The following is a 19,950-nucleotide window of genomic DNA, read 5'->3' as shown; positions in this document are numbered from 1 at the left end:
GACGTAAACCTACAGCCATGGTCCTAAATGGGTTAATGCACTGGAAGCATTATTAATATGAGATGGGTGCCTAATTACTATGTGGAGACATGGAAAGGGGTCTAACTATTCTTTGGGGCACAACGGGGGAATACGTATGGGGGCACATGAGGTGTAGCTACTTTGCGGGGTCACTATTAATTTTCAGGGACTATAACTGTGGAAAAGAGTCAGCAGAGCCTCATTTAAAAGTTTCGAAACGGCACTCTGTGGACTCTATTGCATATTTCTATTTCCCAGTGGGCAATGCACCTAGATTTTCACTGAGTTGAGCACTTTTACTAGCAGTCTACAGTGTCTTCTGTTGCTGGTAACCACATCTCCACAAGGGCCAGATGATTAAGAATATAGAATTTAATTAAAGAAAAACAATCATCTGGCCCTTGTGGTGAATGACCTGCGCCTACTCACCTGTGCTTTGGATCAAGTTAATTGGAGGTGTGGTTGCTGTTTCTCCCCATCGTGGGTTCACAGCAGGGCTGCGGTCTCATAGTCCCGCATTCGCTGTAGTGAGAGTTGTGCCTCGATCTGCACAACAGGGCCATAAGCCCAAAGCACAGCTGAGTGGGTCCCCACTAGTAAAATGTAACTTTTATGGGCGTTTAAATTGAAATATATATATTTAAGTGGTGAGATAAAATCACATTATAATCCTGCCCTTCAACAGACATTAATCAAACCACAATGGGTGCTACAGTCATGGCCAAAAGCTTTAAAAATGTTCCGCTATGGTCCACTCTGAGTCTTTTTCAAGCGGCATCTGCCAATAGTCTTTGGTCCATACATGTGGAAATGTATTGGGATTTACCCATCCTAGCAATCAAGTCATCTACTGTAGTATCAAGTAGCTGCAGGCTACTAACTTGCTGATAATATCACTGACTATCTATTCAAATGGCAGATGTTGAGTGCTATTTAAAAACATAACCGCATTGCCCCTCTACTGTTTTTTTCCATACATGGGCCTCATCAGGAGGAAGGCACATGGGCGTCATCAGGAGGAAGGCACATGGGCGTCATCAGGAGGAAGGCACATGGGCGTCATCCTCCTGATGCCCTTTTTGTGGTTGCTCAATATGGATCCACCTGACTGGCTTCCTTTTTGGCACACATAGGTGTTAATTGGTCTGCACAACTCCACCAGGTGAGAGAGTCCACCATTACTTCTGTTTGTATTCCTATTCTATTTTATACTTCTACACCAGTGCTTCTCAAACTTTTTCTACTGGAGCCTCACCCAACAGACCAAGGCAATGCTTGCGCCTCACCAGACTGACCAAGAGGATGCCTGGGCCTCACTATCTGTGGTGAAAATCCATTTAAAAGCTGGAAATAATGCTAGGGCTACCTATCACCCATCTCCCAAGCTCTATATACTAATAAAGCAAGTACAAAAAAAGTTAATAATGTTGCTAAAATGGAGATTTTTGCAAACAGCAAAAGGACTGTGCAGATCATAGTCACTTTGGTGAAAACTGGCTCCCCAGCTGGGCCTCACCAACAACTAGGGGGCGCCTCACTGGTGAGGCCCGCCTCACAGTTTGAGAAGCACTGTTCTACACCATGTAACACTGTCTTTGCTTGTTCTTGTAGTTCTTTAGCTGGTGTACCTGAGATTAGTGATTGTTTTGCCGTAGTGGTCTACTAGGTATTGCTCTGGACTAGCCAGAATCCCACTCTATGCTGATGAGGGCAACGTCCCAAAAAAGCTGTCTGTGGATAGATACCTGGCTTTGGTATTTCCCTTGTCATATTCTTAGACTGACTGAAAGGGACACTTTATATGATGGTTTTAATTGTCTTAATAGTTTGAATCAGATGCTGCAGTACTTTCTTTACATTACACCATATCATAAAACTTTCAGAATCTTCTCAATACATTAAATTGTTACATTAAATGGTATCATTAAAGGGTACATGTCATGATGTTTTCTTTCCCCAATCAGAATGTAGTCGATTCTGCCATTAAAAGTTTAGGTATCCATGGACCATGTCGGTTCGGTTCCATGCACAAGCCTTATTGGATAGAATAGAGCTTGTGCACACCGATCAAGTGAGGCAACATCATGGCAGGTACTGTATCCTTTACAATACAAGTCATACTGCGATGTCAACAGAAAAAAAAATCCTCTTGTTGGTTTCTACTATGTTTGGTTTCATATATTTTCACACCCCTATTTGGGTTTTGTAGTAGTGTATTGTGCTATTAATTGTTAGCTAGAACTAAAAATACTCCTGACTTTTATATATCATCACTGTTAGGATTCTCACCTTGACGAATTATTGGACCCACTTTTAGCTGATAGCTTTGCTCAACTGCTGCACTTCGGGACCGAATTCCAGAACATGACTGCAATGATGGAATATAATGTCATTATATGCGGATTGTACAAGTTCAGGCAAAATGCACACTGTGCTAAGAAACAAAATGATGCAGATTAATGCACAGATTATACTTACAGGGGAGCATGATCCAGCAGTGATGTCACACAGACTAATAGCACAGTGAATGTAGACAGAGCTATAGTTGCCAACAAACTTAAACACTTCCAGTGACAGACGACCTTGTCTTGAGACGGCATTTTCCAGTACGCTAAGGGTTGTGTCTTGCTTATTAGGACAACTAAAGGGATATATAATACAAACACCAGTTACACTAATATAGTCAATACCTACAAAAGTCTATGTGGTTTAAAGAAGCAGTTCACTTTTTATTTTTTTCGCCCCCCCGGTTAGCCGCTGTCAAGTATACTTACAGAAGATGATCGGTGTCCCGTTCCCGTCGGTCAGTTCCGTCCCGCGGTGCCGTTCACATCGGGCGCGCGCTCACTTCCGCCGGCTGCTGCGAGTCCTCTTCTCTGCCCAGTGATTATACGCCGGAAGTCACTCGCTTCCATGCATTCTCTATGGAAGCGCGTGACTTCCGGCGTTCAAATGACAAGGGAGAGAAGAGGAGTCACAGCGCCGGCGGAAGTGAGCGCGCGCCCGATGTGAACGGCACCGCGGGACGGAACTGACCGACGGGAACGGGACACCGATCATCTTTTGTAAGTATACTTGACAGCGGCTACCCGGGGGGGCGAAAAAAATAAAAAGTGAACTGCTTCTTTAAGAGTAGGGACCTAATTACCACATCTAAATAAGTTACCCATTATGATGCACTGATTTGGAACCCAGCACATAATGGTTGTGATTATTGACAACCCCTACCCCTACCAGTATAAAATTTGCCCTACACCAAGTAGTCACTTTATTAGAGCTATTTAGCCTCTGACAACTGCAGCTTCCCTGTATAAAAAAAATTAGACCCCTGGAGTGCAGCATAATATAAAGTAAGAACATTTTCTGTGGATTAGTTTCTGAGACAATCCACATTAGAATGAGAAAATCCATTGATCCGAGCAACTTCAGATGAGGGCTGGATATCAGTGCTAGACTAGCTGGGGCCAGTAGTTCAAAAACTGCAAATATTGTGGAGTATTTTCTGCAATGGTGTTGAGAGTAGTCCTAAACAGAAGGCCCAGGTAAAGAGCAGTCCAGGACATGTAGTATCACACGATGGAGAATCACTACTAGACAGCCAACCAGTGCATACAGTTCAGTAATGCTGGGGTTTAACCAGTAAAATGGCCAGTTTCATTGGTTGATCATCTAGTTATTTACATGTGCTGCAGGTCCTAACTGTCCATAGCATTGTATGTTGAGTCTGGTCTTAAGTTACGATGGTCCAGAAAGGACCATTGTATGTTGAAAATATTGTATCTTGAGGCCATTGTAAGTCCAGGGATCACTGTATTCCTTCCTTAGTGGAATCCTGTACATGAAGCATTCTCCTCTTTTTTTAAGTAACTGGTTTATTATTTCAATATGACTTTGCTTCATTACCTTGTAGTAGGGCAGCAAAGGTTTCTGACACTTGAAGAATACCGCTGATCATTGGGGCCTCGCCTGCGATCAGTTCATATTCTTCTAACAAAAAGGGATTTACCAAAGCACAGAATACCTTCAAATCTGTATGCAACACTTTTTACTGTTCTATACCATAATCATGAAAAAAAAATTACATCCTAAAATTGACCAGAACCTAGCCATAAAAACATACCAGGCCATGAAGTGGACCCAAAAGCCTCTCTGCCACATAAGAAGAAAACAGCATTATAAATAGCTCATGGTGGGTCAAGGCCCTGATCCAGATTTTGTATTGACGGCCAGGAACTTTACATTACACCTCAGTGTTCACTATTAAGTAGTCATTTGCTTGTCTTGAACCAACCAGTAACTGAGAGACTATTGGTCTGTACCTGTCTTTTATGATGTAATACTTTACGGCATCATCTGAGTTGTTTGTAGGCGTTGCATAGCAGTTCTTCATTACTAAAACATACTGGGAAGTGTCTCCTCCCCGAATGTAGACACCAATGTACAGCATAGACTTAGTTGTGAGCATGACTGCTGATCCCCCATAGGGAGTCATATAACTGCTGTCTTGATAAAGAGCCATGTATGCTGTGAACTGTCCGGTTCCACCAACGCTGATATTTGCGTAGCTGTAGACATAAAAAAGTTCATACATAAGCCACATTCTACAATATATTAGTGCTATACAGCAGAAAATACCAAAACTAGAGGGTTATTTTTGTGTGTCCATTGTCTAAAGATCTGTGCTGTTCATGCAAGGAAAATCAAGGCTTCCCTCTGATCTCAGCAGCAAGATTTTTAGTGCTTAGTGTAACCCCTTCCTTGCCATGCTGCTGCTGTTTTTCGCATTTCTCACACAACACTTGCACAATTAGTGCATTAATAACCCCCTGCTCTCCCCACACTATTTATAGAAGTATAAAGGCGGTAAAGGATGTGCCTGGTACCCTTTAAGATTTACAATTGCCCACACCATGCAGACCACACCAAGGTATAAAGGTTAAGAGTTCACATGTGAATAAATGGGTTACCTAATTATTGGATTGACAGCTATATCCAGACTGACCATCATGTCCAGGGGGTATGCACAAGACATTGTGACAGCCAGTTCATCTTCTCTTGTGATTAACCCAATAGATTCCAGGGCCAAATTGAGGGTGTTTTTATAAATCGCATGTGTTTTATTGTTCTAAATAAGTAGAAGATATAAATATTTAATACACTGTAAAGAAATGAAGCATATTATATGGACCAATATAACTTAAAGGAGTTATCCAGAGAGAGGAAAAGGTCCTGACTGTTCTGCTCTCCGGTGCTGCACTTCCTCCCTCTGACTGTCTCAGATAATAACTTCTGAGATAAGATGGAACTAGGTGCATATTCTGGGCAATTTTCAATAACTGCCCGATATTACTAATATTACAGTGACCAGGCAGTTATCGAACATAGTGTGCAGGTGTGGTTTTGCTCGCATGCAATGTCCACAACATGATCCCGCCCACCCAGACAGCCACAGACAGCCAGGGACAGAGAACAGAACAGGTAGGACCTTTTCTGCTCTCCAGATAACTCCTTTAACCCACATGTAAGCAAAGCTTTCCACAAAAGTTAAAGATATTCTGCTCAAACATATGTTGCTGCCCATGGTGACATTAACAAGTAATTCCATACATTTATTATTATTATTATTATTATTATTATTATTTATTATTATTATTATTATTATTTCTATTCAGTCCCCTCCTCCAAGTTCTTAGCTGCTGTTTTCTGCTGGAAATGCAAAAACCTATGTGTGAGCTCTTCTCTCCGTCTCCCTCTCCTCCCCTTCCCTTCCGAGCTGAGTGATTCTGGAAGGATTTATCACAGTGAGTTCATCAGCAACTTGACCTCAGTATAACCCTCCCAGCATTACAAAGAAGATACATAGTTGCAGATACAGCCTGACAGGGACTTGTTTACATCAGCCACCTCAGAAAGGAGGGGGAGGAAGGGGATATTAAAAACTGGGTGAAAGAGACTGAATAGAAAATAACAAGTATGGAATGACTTTTTAGTCTTCCAAGGGAAGCAACATATGAAAAAGTTTAAGTGGAATACCCTTTTAGGGTGCGTTCACACCTACAGGATCTGCAGCAGATCTGCAGCAGATTTGATGCTGTGTTCAGTTATTTAAATGAAATCTGCTGCAGAAAATCAGCTGCAGATCCTGTAGGTGTGAACGTACCACATGGGCATGACATTAAAGGGGTTGTCCAGAATACATGTTCTGCTCCTCAATTATCCAGTTCCTCCCTCATCTCTTTAGAGATGAAAGGGGACAATCATGACATGTAGGTGATGCTACATTGATATTTTTACAATAACACCTCAACACCTCAACTGAATATCACTGACCCCCTGCTTCAGCTGCTGCTGTTCCAATGGTGCTCTAGTCCCAACAGATTTTCAATTTCTGGTCCCAATCTTGGCACAAGGAAATGCCTGCTCAACCAATCAATGGATGAGAAGCAGTGGCGTAGCTACCATAGAGGCAGGGAAGGTGGTTGCTATGGGGCCCATGAAGGGAGGGGGCCCAGGGAAGATAAGAGCCTCCTGTGTCCTTTTGCTTAACCCCTTATTTACTGCAGTGTGTAAGTGACCCAGTGTTCTCTAACATGCTGCAAAACAAAAAAAAGGGTTAATACAGAAGACAATTAGCTCTCTGCCTTACTACTCTGATAACCTCTGACCTCTGTTCTCTGAGTTCCTGCAGAGGTCAGGGGTTATCAGTGCAGGAGTAGCAAGGAGAGAGCTAATTGTCTTCTATATTAACCCTTTTTTGTGTTGCAGCATGTAAGAGAACACTGGGTCACTTACACACTGCAGTAAATGAAGGGTTAAGCAAAAGGTAGTCTGCTCCTGCACCTATGTTTATAACCATAGGATTCTGCCTCTGGCCACAAGAGAATTTTTTTTTTGGGCCACATCACCGTGTGTGTCTATGTGTGTGTGTGTGTGTGTGTGTGTGTGTGTGTGTGTGTATATATATAAACACTACCGTTCAAAAGTTTGGGGTCACATTGTAATGTCCTTATTTTTGAAGGAAAAGCACTGTACTTTTCAATGAAGATAACTTTAAACTAGTCCTAACTTTAAACAAATACACTCTATACATTGCTAATGTGGTAAATGACTATTCTAGCTGCAAATGTCTGGTTTTTGGTGCAATATCTACATAGATGTATAGAGGCCCAGCAACTATCACTCCAGTGTTCTAATGGTACAATGTGTTTGCTCATTGGCTCAGAAGGCTAATTGATGATTAGAAAACCCTTGTGCAATCATGTTCACACATCTGAAAACAGTCTAGCTCGTTACAGAAGCTACAAAACTGACCTTCCTTTGAGCAGATTGAGTTTCTGGAGCAACACATTTGTGGGGTCAATTAAACGCTCAAAATGGCCAGAAAAAGAGAACTTTCATCTGAAACTCGACAGTCTATTGTTGTTCTTAGAAATGAAGGCTATTTCATGCGAGAAATTGAAGATTTCCTACAACGGTGTGTACTGCTCCCTTCAAAGAACAGCACAAACAGGCTCTAACCAGAGTAGAAAAAGAAGTGGGAGGCCGCGTTGCACAACTAAGCAAGAAGATAAGCACATTAGAGTCTCTTGTTTGAGAAACAGACGCCTCACAGGTCCCCAACTGGCATCTTCATTAAATAGTACCCGCAAAACACCAGTGTCAACATCTACAGTGAAGAGGCGGCTGCAGGATTTTGGGCTTCAGGGCAGAGTGGCAAAGAAAAAGCCATATCTGAGACTGGCCAATAAAAGAAAAAGATTAAGATGGGCAAAAGAACACAGACATTGGACAGAGGAAGACTGGAAAAAAGTGTTGTGGACGGATGAATCCAAGTTTGAGGTTTTTGGATCACAAAGAAGAACGTTTGTGAGATGCAGAACAAATGAAAAGATGCTGGAAGAATGCCTGACGCCATCTGTTAAGCATGGTGGAGGTAATGTGATGGTCTGGGATTGCTTTGGTGCTGGTAAGGTGGGAGATTTGTACAGGGTAAAAGGGATTCTGAATAAGGAAGGCTATGACTCAATTTTGCAACGCCATGCCATACCCAGTGGACAGCGCTTGATTGGAGCCAATTTCATCCTACAATAGGACAATGACCCTACACACTCCTCCAAATTGTGCAAGAACTATTTACAGCAGAAGCAGGCAGCTGGTATTCTATCGGTAATGGAGTGGCCAGCGCGGTCACCAGTGTGTAGGGGAGGGGGGGCCCCATACAGTTTTTTGCTATGGGGCCCCATGAATCCTGAGAAGGGTCATCAGATGGCAGTGATTGGCTGATATGGGATAAGAAAGAACAGATCAGTGAGGACTCTTTTGCTGCGTTTACACGGAACGATTATCGTGCAAATTTGCACAATAACGAATTCGAATGATAATCGTACGTGTAAACGCAGTGAACGATCAAACGATGATTGAGAAATCGTTCATTTTGATCTTTCAACAAGTTCTCAAATCGTCGTTGATCGTTCGCAAACAATTTGCATATCGTTCCGTGTGAACAGTCGTTCGACGATTTAACCAATGTGTGAGATAGGCTTTAAGCGATCGCAAAACGATCGCAAAACGAATTTCCGTACGATATATCGTACCGTCTAAACGCTGATCGTTATGAAAAAAAAAACTGTTACTCCAACATCGTTAATCGTACGATCGGGCGAATTATCGTGCCATGTAAATGTAGCATTTGTAAAAGCCGTCAACCTGAAGGGGGAAGGGAGAAATTGATTTCAAGTAACAACTTAGCTCTCCTAGTGAACGGCTGGAGTGGCTGTGGGACCCCCGCCAGGCTGCAGGATCTCCAGGGTGTCCGCGTCACGACCCGGCTGATGGACTGGCCGCTCAGCCAGTCAGTAACTGGAGTGGGATGCTGCTCCACATATTGATTGCCTGAGCGGCCAGTCCATCAGCTGGGACAGGCATGGGAAAAATGACTTCGGGCAGGGTTCCCGTGACCGCTCTGGCCAGTCCCCACAGGCACGAGTAGAGGTAAGTTGTTACTTGAAATCAATTTCCCCCCTCCCCCTGTAGGCTGTCAGCTTTTAGAAAATGCCAGACTTCTCCTTTAAGGGAGGGCGTAACAAGACTAAACATTATACTGCCATCTCTCTCAAAATAGGAAGAGTAGGGAGGTTTAAACTAGATTCATATTTATGGTAACTATGGTTAAAACTTATTGGCCTTTAAAAAAAAAAACTGCAATAATATTTTTAAAACCATAATTGCCACATGGCATTTTTGTTAAAATTACTGATGTTTACTTGGAATCAATAGGGAAATATATAATGCCATACCCTCATGGGGTTTCTGTGTTTTCTGTTTATAAGAACTACATCATTCTCAGGGTTTGGCTTTTTTTAAAAAAAATAGGGCCATTTTTCCTTCCATTGAGTCTTATAGGTAAGAAAAATAACCAAGTCTTTAATAGAAATCCTGGAATAATTTAAAAGGATCACATTGGTTTGTAGGGAAGAATATGTAGGGAATAAAACACCAACTAAAAAAAAAAAACACATCCTTTGTCCCATGGGTTGGCTCGGACATGCAGCTATGCGCGGGATCATGTCCCCTACATTCAAGATAGGGGAGCCACGCCTCAAATGCAAACCTTATTATGGCTTGTCAGTATTTTTTGCATCATGGATCCACAGCACATACTGATGTATTTATGGCGCCATAGAAATTTATTGGTCCACATTCTGCCCATAGCTGCAGACAGAAAAAACATAATGCAAAATTTGTCTCTAAAGGGAGACCAACATACGCCAAGCCTTGCTCTAGATAAAGACATAGAAGGAACCATTTTCCAATAGTATGAAATGAATAATAATCATAGAAGGTCACATACAGTTATCTGAAGTCCACATCTTCCTGCTTGAAGGAGCGCTCTTATAGAAAATGTATTTGTGTTCGGATCATCATATAGTGTAAAGCAGCTGGTGTCCTCCAGAGCAACAGTACTGGCGTTAAAATTCACACTCTTCAGCTGACACTTATGAAAAGTAGCTTTCATGTCTATTTCATTACAGGTCAGCTCGGGGCGTATGTCGGTGACAGCTGCAATAGGAAATACATAACTGATAATTAATTGCATAAAAAGATTTCTAGTCAAGTCCCCAATGCAGTCCTGAAAGGGTTTTAGTGTAAACGATGTAGTGTTTCAATTCCTCTGTGTTGCAGCAAAATTTTATTTGCTGCCAGGTTTCCCCAATGGCTTCCCACAAAACCATGGATCTGTAGCTTTGGCTGTCCAGACATGATGGGAATTGTAGTTTTGCAATAGCTGGAGGGCCGAAGGTTTCCCATCCCTGACCTACAGTGTTTTAAACAGACTGGGGGAGATTTATCAAACATGGTGTGAAGGGAAACTGGCTCAGTTGCCCCTAGCAACCAATCAGATTCCACTTTTCATTCCTCACAGACTCTTAGGGAAATGAAAGGTGGAATCTGATTGGTTGCTAGGGACAACTGAGACAGTTTAACTTTACACCATGTTTGATAAGTCTCCCCCACTATGTTTAATGTGTAGACAGGGGATTATATGCCATGACCATAAAAATTACCACACAATAGCCCTGTGCAGCATCTATAGGTCACATAGCCCAAGGGGGCTATATACCATGTCCTAAGGCTATGTGAAGTATAGATAATGCATAAGGCTTTTGTGTCGCCATTAACCATATCAATTAATACAGAAAAGCCCTGTACAGCATTTATAGGTCAAGTAACCAGGCTGAGGGGACTATATAACATGTGCTCAGGCTGTGAACCATAAATACTGCACAGGGATCTTCTGTGGCCAAAAACCATATAAATTATCTGTCACCTGACCCCGAGCCCTCTAAATACCCCCAAACCACACCATATTGTAACTGGATGTCTTGGTGCAGGTAGGAGATAAGCATTGGGTGATTTTACAAAGCTTTCCGTCATTGCAGTATTTATATCAGTGGCTCAGAGGGTTTTCATCATATGCAGGGAAGCCACTTCTGTTCAAGAGTAAGAGGCACAGCTTCTTTTATCAAACTGGTGTAAAGTAAAACTGGCTCAGTTGCCCCTAGCAACCAACCAGATTCCACTTTTCTTTCCTCACAGATTCTTTGGAAAGTGAAAGGTGCAATTTGATTGGTTGCGAGGGGCAACTGAGCCAGTTCTACTTTACATCAGCTTGATAAATTGAATTCCTCCCCCCCCCCCCCATATTTTAAAATGTAGCCCCTATTTGGCTCATCCGTGCCCCTCCCCGCCCCCTCTCTGCCCATATGGCACACAAGGGGCAAACTTAAAAAAAAAAGAACACACTTTTTGCACTCTTTAAATTTGCGCTAGGCACAGAGCTTGATAAACAAGGCCCTAAATGCTTCTCTAGCAAGCACATGTAATATATTCTCAATGATAGACTTACCAGACACTTTATACTTGTCTGTGCAGTAACATCCATATTTTCCATCTCTTAGCTGCCACTGTTCATCTGCTGGACATGTCAGTGTATCATTTGCTGTAGATGGATCTGAAAAAGGAAAGGGAAATTCTGCCCTTAGCAATCTCAGGGTGGTGATCGGAGGGGACTATGAGATGACACCAACTAGGGTGCCTGAATTCTTGAAAGATCCTTGAACTATAGGTGCAGCCACTTCTGAGACAGACTCTTCTTGACACTGACAGCTCACTCGGCCAATTACTGACTACTGTGCTTTTCCATCTCAATCAGGGATTAGCTGAGGGGGATGTCACTGCCACGACAAATCCATTTCAGAAGTGGAGGCTGGATCATTTAACGGGGGACCCAGTTTTCTTTCATATATCTGTCTGCTTCCAGAACAAAAATGTTTTTATCCTCCAGTGCAGTGTCAAAAAGTCTCTCAAGGGTTGAAGCGCCTCTTTTCTGCCCACCCAACCTTATTCCTTATCCCAGTTTTGTAATGACCGCAAATCCAGCAGGGATATGGATGGGAGGGGAAGCAAGCAACACCTCTTTGCCTTTTTGCACTGGAAAAAGAAAGCATGTTTGTATGTTATGGAAGCATAGTTAGATATTTGAGAGGTACTGAGTGTCTCCTTAACCCAACAGCTAGATTATACATGTTTTTTCTGAATGGATTTCCTTTACCTATCCTTTACCTCTCCTTTAATACATCTCATGTAACTGTACGGTGGTTGCTAGCATCTCTGACCAACAAGGACCTATAAACTGCCAAAGTAGATGAGAATAAGAAGGTTTTATTTTGTTTGTTTGTTTGTTTGTTTGTTTGTTTGTTTTTGGGGGGGACCTGGTAAAACAAATCCCCCCCACCCACGATACTGCAGTTACTCACTGCTGCAAATTAAATGATACACCGCGATGCTTAGAAGTGACGTTGCACCTACATGTTGCCTACCTTTATTTACAATTCCTCAACAAGGGACTGCAGAAGAGAATATGTACTGCAATGTATTCTTTCCATATACTCCTAACCCAGATGTGCATGTGCTACAACCCCCCACCTCCACCTGCCTCCCCCCTTTTTATTGTAGAGTTTTCATTACTGAAATGTATCTCATGCCTTGTAAATAAACGCAATGTGCTTGTTTGTACCTATCTTGTCAATAATAAAAACAGATTTGATAAATTAAAAAATACAAGCACTGTGCCATGATATTGCTGCTATTTTGACATAAATTACAGAATCGTGGTAAAACAGTGCTATTTTTGTCTGCTGTAAAGCTGCATTTACTATGTGCCAATCTACTTGCTCTATAGTCAAACAGCATTAATAACGGCAAATAATCTACTAATCTATGTAAATGAACCTTTAGAGGGTGGTCTGACCTTTAGAGGGTGGTCTGACTCTCAGCATTCCTGTTGATCAACACACAGCACCAGACTTTTGATGGACCAGTTTCTAGTGTTTTCGATGCCAAAGTTTACAGTACTATCCATGTTCGGTCTAGTCTGCATGTCTCATTCTTATTTTCAGTCTGATACAGTGGTCTCTGCTTCCACCCCATCTGAGAAAGCAGCTGTCCAGAGCAGGAGAGGTTTTCTATGGGGGTTTGCTAATGCTCTAGAAAGTTCCTGACTCGGACAGAGATGTCAGCAGAAAGCATTTTGTGAGGGTAAGTTCACACTACGGAATCTGGTGAGATAACCGCTGTGGATTCCGCCGCTCACCCCCTCTCGCATCTCCGCCCGTGCCATAGACTCCATTCTGCTGATTCCGCCATCTGCCCAAAGAAATGACATGTCAATTCTTCTGGTGGTTGGCGGAATGCACCCAACCATACAATGAAGTCTATGGCACATTCAGAGATGAGAGCAGTGGAATCTGCCCAGATTCCATAGTGTGAACGCACACGCACCTTCAGACTGGAAAGAATACACCACTTCCTGCAGGACATAAAGCAGCTGACAGGTATGGAAAGAACTGAGATTTTTAAATAGTAAGTAATTTACAAATCTATATAACTTTCTGAAACCAGTTAATTTGAAAGAAAAATATTGTCGCCCCCTTTAAGCCCTTTACCCATACACAGCTCAAATCCATTTGAGGACCTTTAAAGAAGGATGTAACAAAGATAATAGTCTGTAATAAAAAGAGAAGCTATTACTTACCTGTGCAATAGGTCAAAGAGCAAGCTGGCGTTCCATTCAGTCTATACACATGATATCCTCCAGGACAGGCTTTTATCTGGACGGTAGTTGACCATGCACAGCAGCTTCCCCACCAGCTGGCACAAACTGTCCGAGCCACAGTCCCATCTCTTACAATTGGATGTGTTCCCAACAACCACATGGAGGCATCTGTACCACAACCATATGCTGGTGTGCAACTTTCTGGCATGCGAACACCCCCACTGCCAATAAAGCGGTACCATCCATTTTTGTAATAGTCACAATTATATCGGTAATCATACATATTGAATGTACTTCTCCAGGGTTCATTGAGGACAGTGTGGTTTAAACATGGATCAGAACAGGTGTAAGAGCCAAGTGATTTTATACACTCAGCCCCTGGCTCACAGAATCCATATAAACATTCATTAATTTCACAATGGAAACCATCACCATAATAACCAGAGGGGCAGTAACAGGAGTAGTTGCCATAGGTATTGAAACATGATGTCCATAAATAGCACCTGTTTAGTTCAGGGCGGGCACATTCATTTATATCAATACAGGTGCCTGCTGAGCTGGTAAAGCCACTTGGACAGTCACAGGTGAAGGAGCCAAAAGTATTACGGCAAATGCCATAGGAGCAATTATTTGACCAAGAGTAGGCACATTCATCTATATCAGAACAGGTGAAGCCATCACCAATGAAGCCTTCTTTGCAGTTGCATTCTACATAGCCAACATATTTTTCACAGGTAGCATTTGGATGACATTGTGAGCAATTTCTTGCAGCTGTAACAAAAATAAAATAAATAAATAAATAAATATCGGAATAAAAAAAGAACACACCATTTACTCCCATCTCATCATTCCTCCATCTTCTGGATTTGGTATTATGCAAAAAAATGTAATTTACATGATACTTACATGAAGCATTCACAGCTGAAAAACAAAACAAAAGAACAATAAGAATAAGTAGTAAATAACATTATTCATGTATAATAATACAAGAACACAAGAAAAAAAAGGAATTTATATGGGCCTCCCAGTACATTTATGCAAAACAGTTTTCTGAGGTTGGAAACAATAGCCTTTTTTTCCCATTGGGTATTGCAGTGTTGATTTGAACAAGGCTCATATGCAATACCAAAATTCTGTTGTTCTTTTTTATTAACTTGTGACAATCAGTCCAAGCTACACAATGCTTATATCATAAAAAAATTTTATATTCAAGGAAATTAGATAGATAGATAGATAGATAGATAGATAGATAGACAGACAGACACATAAAGCAGGGTAACAGCCGCACATCCAAGGCTAAAGTGGAGGGTGCTGAGCAGAGAAAGTCATTTGGCAGAGGATCCTGAAACACAGAGCAACAAGAGTCTGCACCACACCAGCATGTAGTGAAGAGTGGTTTATTCCATCAATGTTTCAATTCACTCCAGAATCTTGAAAATGATTCTGGAGTAAATTGAAATGTTGTATCTTGCACCTTATTGATGGAATAAACCACTCTTCACTACATACTGGTGTGCTGCGGACTCTTGTTACTCTAGATAGATAGACAGATAGATAGATAGATAGATAGATAGATAGATAGATAGGAGATAGATAGATAGATAGATAGATAGGATGTGATAGAGATTAGCGAGTAGTAAAATATTCAAGAGCTCGAAATTTTATTCGAACAGACCGCAATGTTCGACTATTCGTTCAAATATTGAACCCCAATAAAATCAACGGGAAAATTTAGGTTTCCACGTCCACAATGACACCTCAGAAAATGATGCAAACGTCTATGGAATGCTACTAGGACAGCAGAGGAAGCATGCCTGGGTGCATCTAACACGCCCAAGTCACAGTATTATGACACTATCACAGCCTCTCAACAATACACTCCAAACACAATATAACCTCTATGTAAAGTGGAAAAAACACCACGAAATCTTTCTTCTACATTAGCATGAACAGAAAGCCAAATTTTAGACAAAGAAAATTTTCATGCAACCCTTTGAATTATGTTGCCTATGACAACCACAGATGGCAAGAGGGAAAATCAAACTACACCCACCGATAACTGTCAATGTGAGTGTGATGTGGTCAGAAACGTCCTCTTTCAATTTTGAAGGTCTGGCACTTCCAGAAGCCCTTCATTACACATAAAGAGGTCTGGATCTCATGGGAACCCTCCAAAAATGGAGTTTGCAGCCCTTGAGGTGAGCCTTCCAAAAATGGCGTTTGAGACCTTGGAGATGAGCCCTAGAAACATTTATTTTAAGGCCCTTGAGGTGAGCCCTAAAAAAATTTATTTAGGCCCTTGAAGTGAGACCAACAAAAATTAATTTTTAGGCCCTGGAGGTGGACCCTCCAAAAACTAATATTAAGTCACTTGAGGTAAGCCCTACAAAAATTACTTTTAAGGCCCTGTGAGAATGAGCTGCAGATGTTCTGGTAGCTGTCCTATTCACAGGAAATCTGTAGATATATGCTGTGCTGTGTATTGTAGTAGCCCTAAGGAAGGCCTTTGGGGTCTTTCCTGCCTACAATCAGCTAAATCCTCACTGCCCCTATTCCAGGATCTCTCCCTCACTACCTTCAAGATGGCATCTAATGATGGGCCATGGGAAGTTCTTACAGTTTGGAGGTCACATGAGTAAGCCAATTAATGAATGTAGATGCTGTTCTCGAGCTGTTCTCGCAATTCCACCAAGCGTCTAGAGCCTGTCACCAATACACACACATACCCCGCAACACACACATAGTTATTGGGGCTAGAAAAGGGTGCACCAGGCAAGGTGGGAGAAGAAACTAATTTTTACTGCGTTTTTGGTTGTATGCTCGATCAAATGTGAGTTTTTCGAATAGTGTAGTATTCAATCGAATAGCTACTCGATCGAGTACTACTTGCTCATCTATAGATAGAGTAAAATACCTGTTAACCCTTCCACGTGTACAGAATATTGACTTCCTGCATTTATGGCTATAGTCCATATTCCTTGTCCAGGGTTTTTCAGCTGATACATTGATCCCCACACTTCTTTAACAATCTGTTTTAGTGGAAGTTCAGTAGCTGCACATAAGAGAAATAGACATGTAACTATATCAGCAAGCAGGTTTTCATTATGTCCAGAGTAAAAAGACTTACAGTCAGGTCCCAATACTTGTATGGAATAGATCACTCCATCTGTGGTAATGATTAGGGATGTAAAGTTTTCTGCAATAGTTAAGTTCCCAGAATGATATCCTGCGTTATAATCCCCGGAGAAGAGGCGCACAGAGCTGTTGGAAGGTCTTGAAAGTTTTAAGTCCAAGTAATTAAAGACCTGGAAATAAGGTATATTATAGGGTCAAGTCAGGTATTAATTAAAGCCATTTTATCCATACCCAGTTGGTCATGATTTTAGTAGAATTTTATTAAAAGAGAAATCAACCTGACTTGTACCTCTGTCAGCATGTTACCAAAATAAAAGCTATACATCAGTGACATACAGAATCCTGGTATTAGAGGTGCAACACATATGCAATGTCCCAGTACCCCGTCTACCTGCCGAAAAATATAGGTTGTAGTAGATTAACCTTAGCATGATCGTCCCTATCCAGCCGATTATTGCTCACAACGATCAGTTGATGACAACAATCATCGGCTGATCTTTGATATAGGTTTGGACCTATAATTGTCGGACGCCGACTGTGCATCGCTACATGTAGTAGCGGTGTGCGGTTGTAGATTTCCAAACTGTTTACATTACCTATCCATGCTGCAGGGCTCCTATTGCGCTCTACTTCTCCCCAGGTCTCGCACGCTCCAGCTTCAGAGCGGCCTGTCTGAGCTGACAGACCGCTCAGCCAGTCACTGGCCAGGACAGGCCACTCTGGAGCTGCAGCGCACGGGACCCAGTGAGAAGCAGACCGCAAGAGGAGGCCTGCAGCATGGATAGGTAATGTATACAGTTTAAGCAAGGGTTGAAAGGACATTGGTAATGATGGCCATGCAGCCCTTGTTAAACGATTATGCGGCCGTGTAATAGGCCTAGTAAACGAGTGCCGATCTAGTAGATCGGCGATCGTTTACAGGTATTTTCTGGCCCCCATTGGCCCGTGTAATAGGACCCTAAGTTCAAAAATGCCAAATATGTACTGTATTCCTTCACATTGATTAATGCCCATGGCCCCAAACTACAGGGACACCTCTATAAATCTTCCATCAATGCACAGATAAATAACATTACCTATATAGTATATAATTTATAAGCTGGTTAATTACTGTACTTTATTGAGGTCTAAAAGGGAAACTTGAAAGACGTGTCCAAAACTGGCAGCAGCGATATTTCGATATATAAGGAAATCTGCATCATAAATGCTTCCACAGAGCCCAGTGATAAGGAAGAAAACCTGAGGGGGAAATAAAAGGCAAAATTATTTAAAGAGATTATCCACCTAAGAGATAAAAAAATGAAATGCTAGCTGCTCTTACTCCCCAAGTCCCCCTGAGTATTTTGAGCCGTCTCCTGTCTTTCCAGCTGCTGCCGTTCCTGGGTTACAAGTTCTTCTTAAAGACAATCTATAGTCAAGATGGCGCCGGCCAGGGAACTACATTTCCCATTAAGCATCTCCCTGATTGGCCTGTTTGCGTACTCACCCCCTTAGCTTTCTTTCCTGTCCACTGCTGTCATTACTATTGCACAGTAAAAACAGGACAGTTTTTTTTTCACTGATTTTGCATCACATCACCCCAGTATGTATTCTATACCAGCTGATGATGTAGCAGAGCTGATGCATGCATGGTGTAGCAGAGTTCACGCACGCATGGTGTAGCTACATGCTGCATAACAGACATCTGTTTACCGGGGGTGGGAGGTGTAGTGTAGGTTTAGATCTGACATGCAAAACATTCTAGTTCCATCCAGACTCTAAGAACATCCATAGCACTTACAATATACAGAGCTCTGACACAAAGACAGATATATATATATGCCTGCATTGCAAGCAGAGATAGAACTATAACTTTTTATATGACAGAGACTTAAGCTAAGGGACACATGTAAGTCTATGGAAACAGCACAGGTGCATAGGGATGATGCAGATAATGTCTCCTGGGGGTCGGGTTACCAAGTCAATAGACCGCTAACCCAGCCCCCCTAAGCACATGTCCTGTGTCTACAAAGGGAGAGGGGAAGCGGAGCCCAGCATTGTCAGAGTGGATGTAGTGAAGATGAAATTAGACATCCAAAGCGGATAAGAATGAGAAAAAAAACGGGGAAAGGGTGCCAGGTTATACATATATTAGACATAGAGTGGTATTGGGAAGGGGGATACTTTAGAATATTGTTTTTGTTACCTGGATAACCCCTTTAAGTTCATAACAGTTACATTTTTTATTTTGATGTCATTATCAATGGTGTGATCAGGAAATGTAAATGCACCAATTACGGTAAAGATGACAGAAGTAGGACCCCTACTGATCATAAAGTGATATGCCATACCTAGAGGTTATTGAATCTTCCAAAATTAAATTTGGGTAGATTTACTTAAATCAACCCGCAAATTTTATTGAAATTTGACAGATTCCAATTCTGGGTTGAGCACAGAGTGCACTGCCGAGGAAACTTGATAATAAGTAAGCAGCGATGCACAGGCAATAGCACACATAAACTGGACCAGGTGCTCTGCCTTTCTTATCAGTGTACAGGAAAAACATTTCAGCCCCTGACATAAATCACCCAATACCTATCCTTGAAAATTTGGATTCAGACGAAATCAAGATTTTTTGGGAGGTTCAGAGCTCTATTTGTTTAAAATCAGCTTGCTCAACTCTAGCCATTACTTAAAAAGATTGTAAAGGAAGAAAGGAAAAGACTAGAGATGAGCGAATAGTGAAATATTCGATTCGATTGGATTCGATTCGAATAGCTCCCGATATTCGACTATTCGAATGAATATCGAATCCCATTATAGTCTATGGGAAAAAAATCCTTGGGACCTCGAAATCAAGATTCAACCACTAGAAGGTCACCAAGTGCCCAATGAAACCTCAGGAAATGATGCCAACACCTCTGGAATGCATATGGGACAGCAGGGGAAGCATGCCAGGGTACATGTACGTAAAGTAGAAGTGTACCTTTTGGTCTAGCGGTACTTTTGTACGCATTAGGTAGTGTGTAATATTAGCGTATGTTTGTTTTTTGTTTATTCAGTACACTTGTGAAATACAATTGTTTGCAGAGTTATATATTGCCGAGCCACTGATGTGGATTGCACACATGTATTGCATATATATCCATTTTCAGTATTACGCCACTATCACAGACTATCAACTATAGACTCCAAACACA

At 41.8% G+C, this 19,950-nt stretch overlaps 1 protein-coding gene across 1 annotated transcript in view; it reads right to left on the bottom strand.

Annotated features, from left to right (window-relative positions):
- The window catches only part of LOC138800353 (uromodulin-like), a 33,441-nt gene that overhangs the window by 3,060 nt on the left and 10,431 nt on the right, over positions 1–19,950 (bottom strand). Inside the window, exons 5-15 of the mRNA XM_069981963.1 lie at positions 17,888–18,010; positions 16,764–16,941; positions 16,551–16,688; positions 14,543–14,557; positions 13,616–14,407; positions 11,429–11,533; positions 9,872–10,080; positions 4,989–5,146; positions 4,341–4,586; positions 2,500–2,662; positions 2,311–2,389 (exon numbers count right to left, since the gene is read on the bottom strand). Coding sequence (XP_069838064.1) covers positions 2,311–2,389; positions 2,500–2,662; positions 4,341–4,586; positions 4,989–5,146; positions 9,872–10,080; positions 11,429–11,533; positions 13,616–14,407; positions 14,543–14,557; positions 16,551–16,688; positions 16,764–16,941; positions 17,888–18,010 — 2,206 coding nt within the window. The remainder of the gene's footprint in view (positions 1–2,310; positions 2,390–2,499; positions 2,663–4,340; positions 4,587–4,988; positions 5,147–9,871; positions 10,081–11,428; positions 11,534–13,615; positions 14,408–14,542; positions 14,558–16,550; positions 16,689–16,763; positions 16,942–17,887; positions 18,011–19,950) is intronic.

The sequence above is a fragment of the Dendropsophus ebraccatus genome, chromosome 9, assembly GCF_027789765.1.
Source record: "Dendropsophus ebraccatus isolate aDenEbr1 chromosome 9, aDenEbr1.pat, whole genome shotgun sequence".
NCBI classification, from domain to species: domain Eukaryota; kingdom Metazoa; phylum Chordata; class Amphibia; order Anura; family Hylidae; genus Dendropsophus; species Dendropsophus ebraccatus.
Note: the sequence above shows the minus strand (reverse complement) of the source record. Positions and strands in the feature narration are given on the sequence as shown.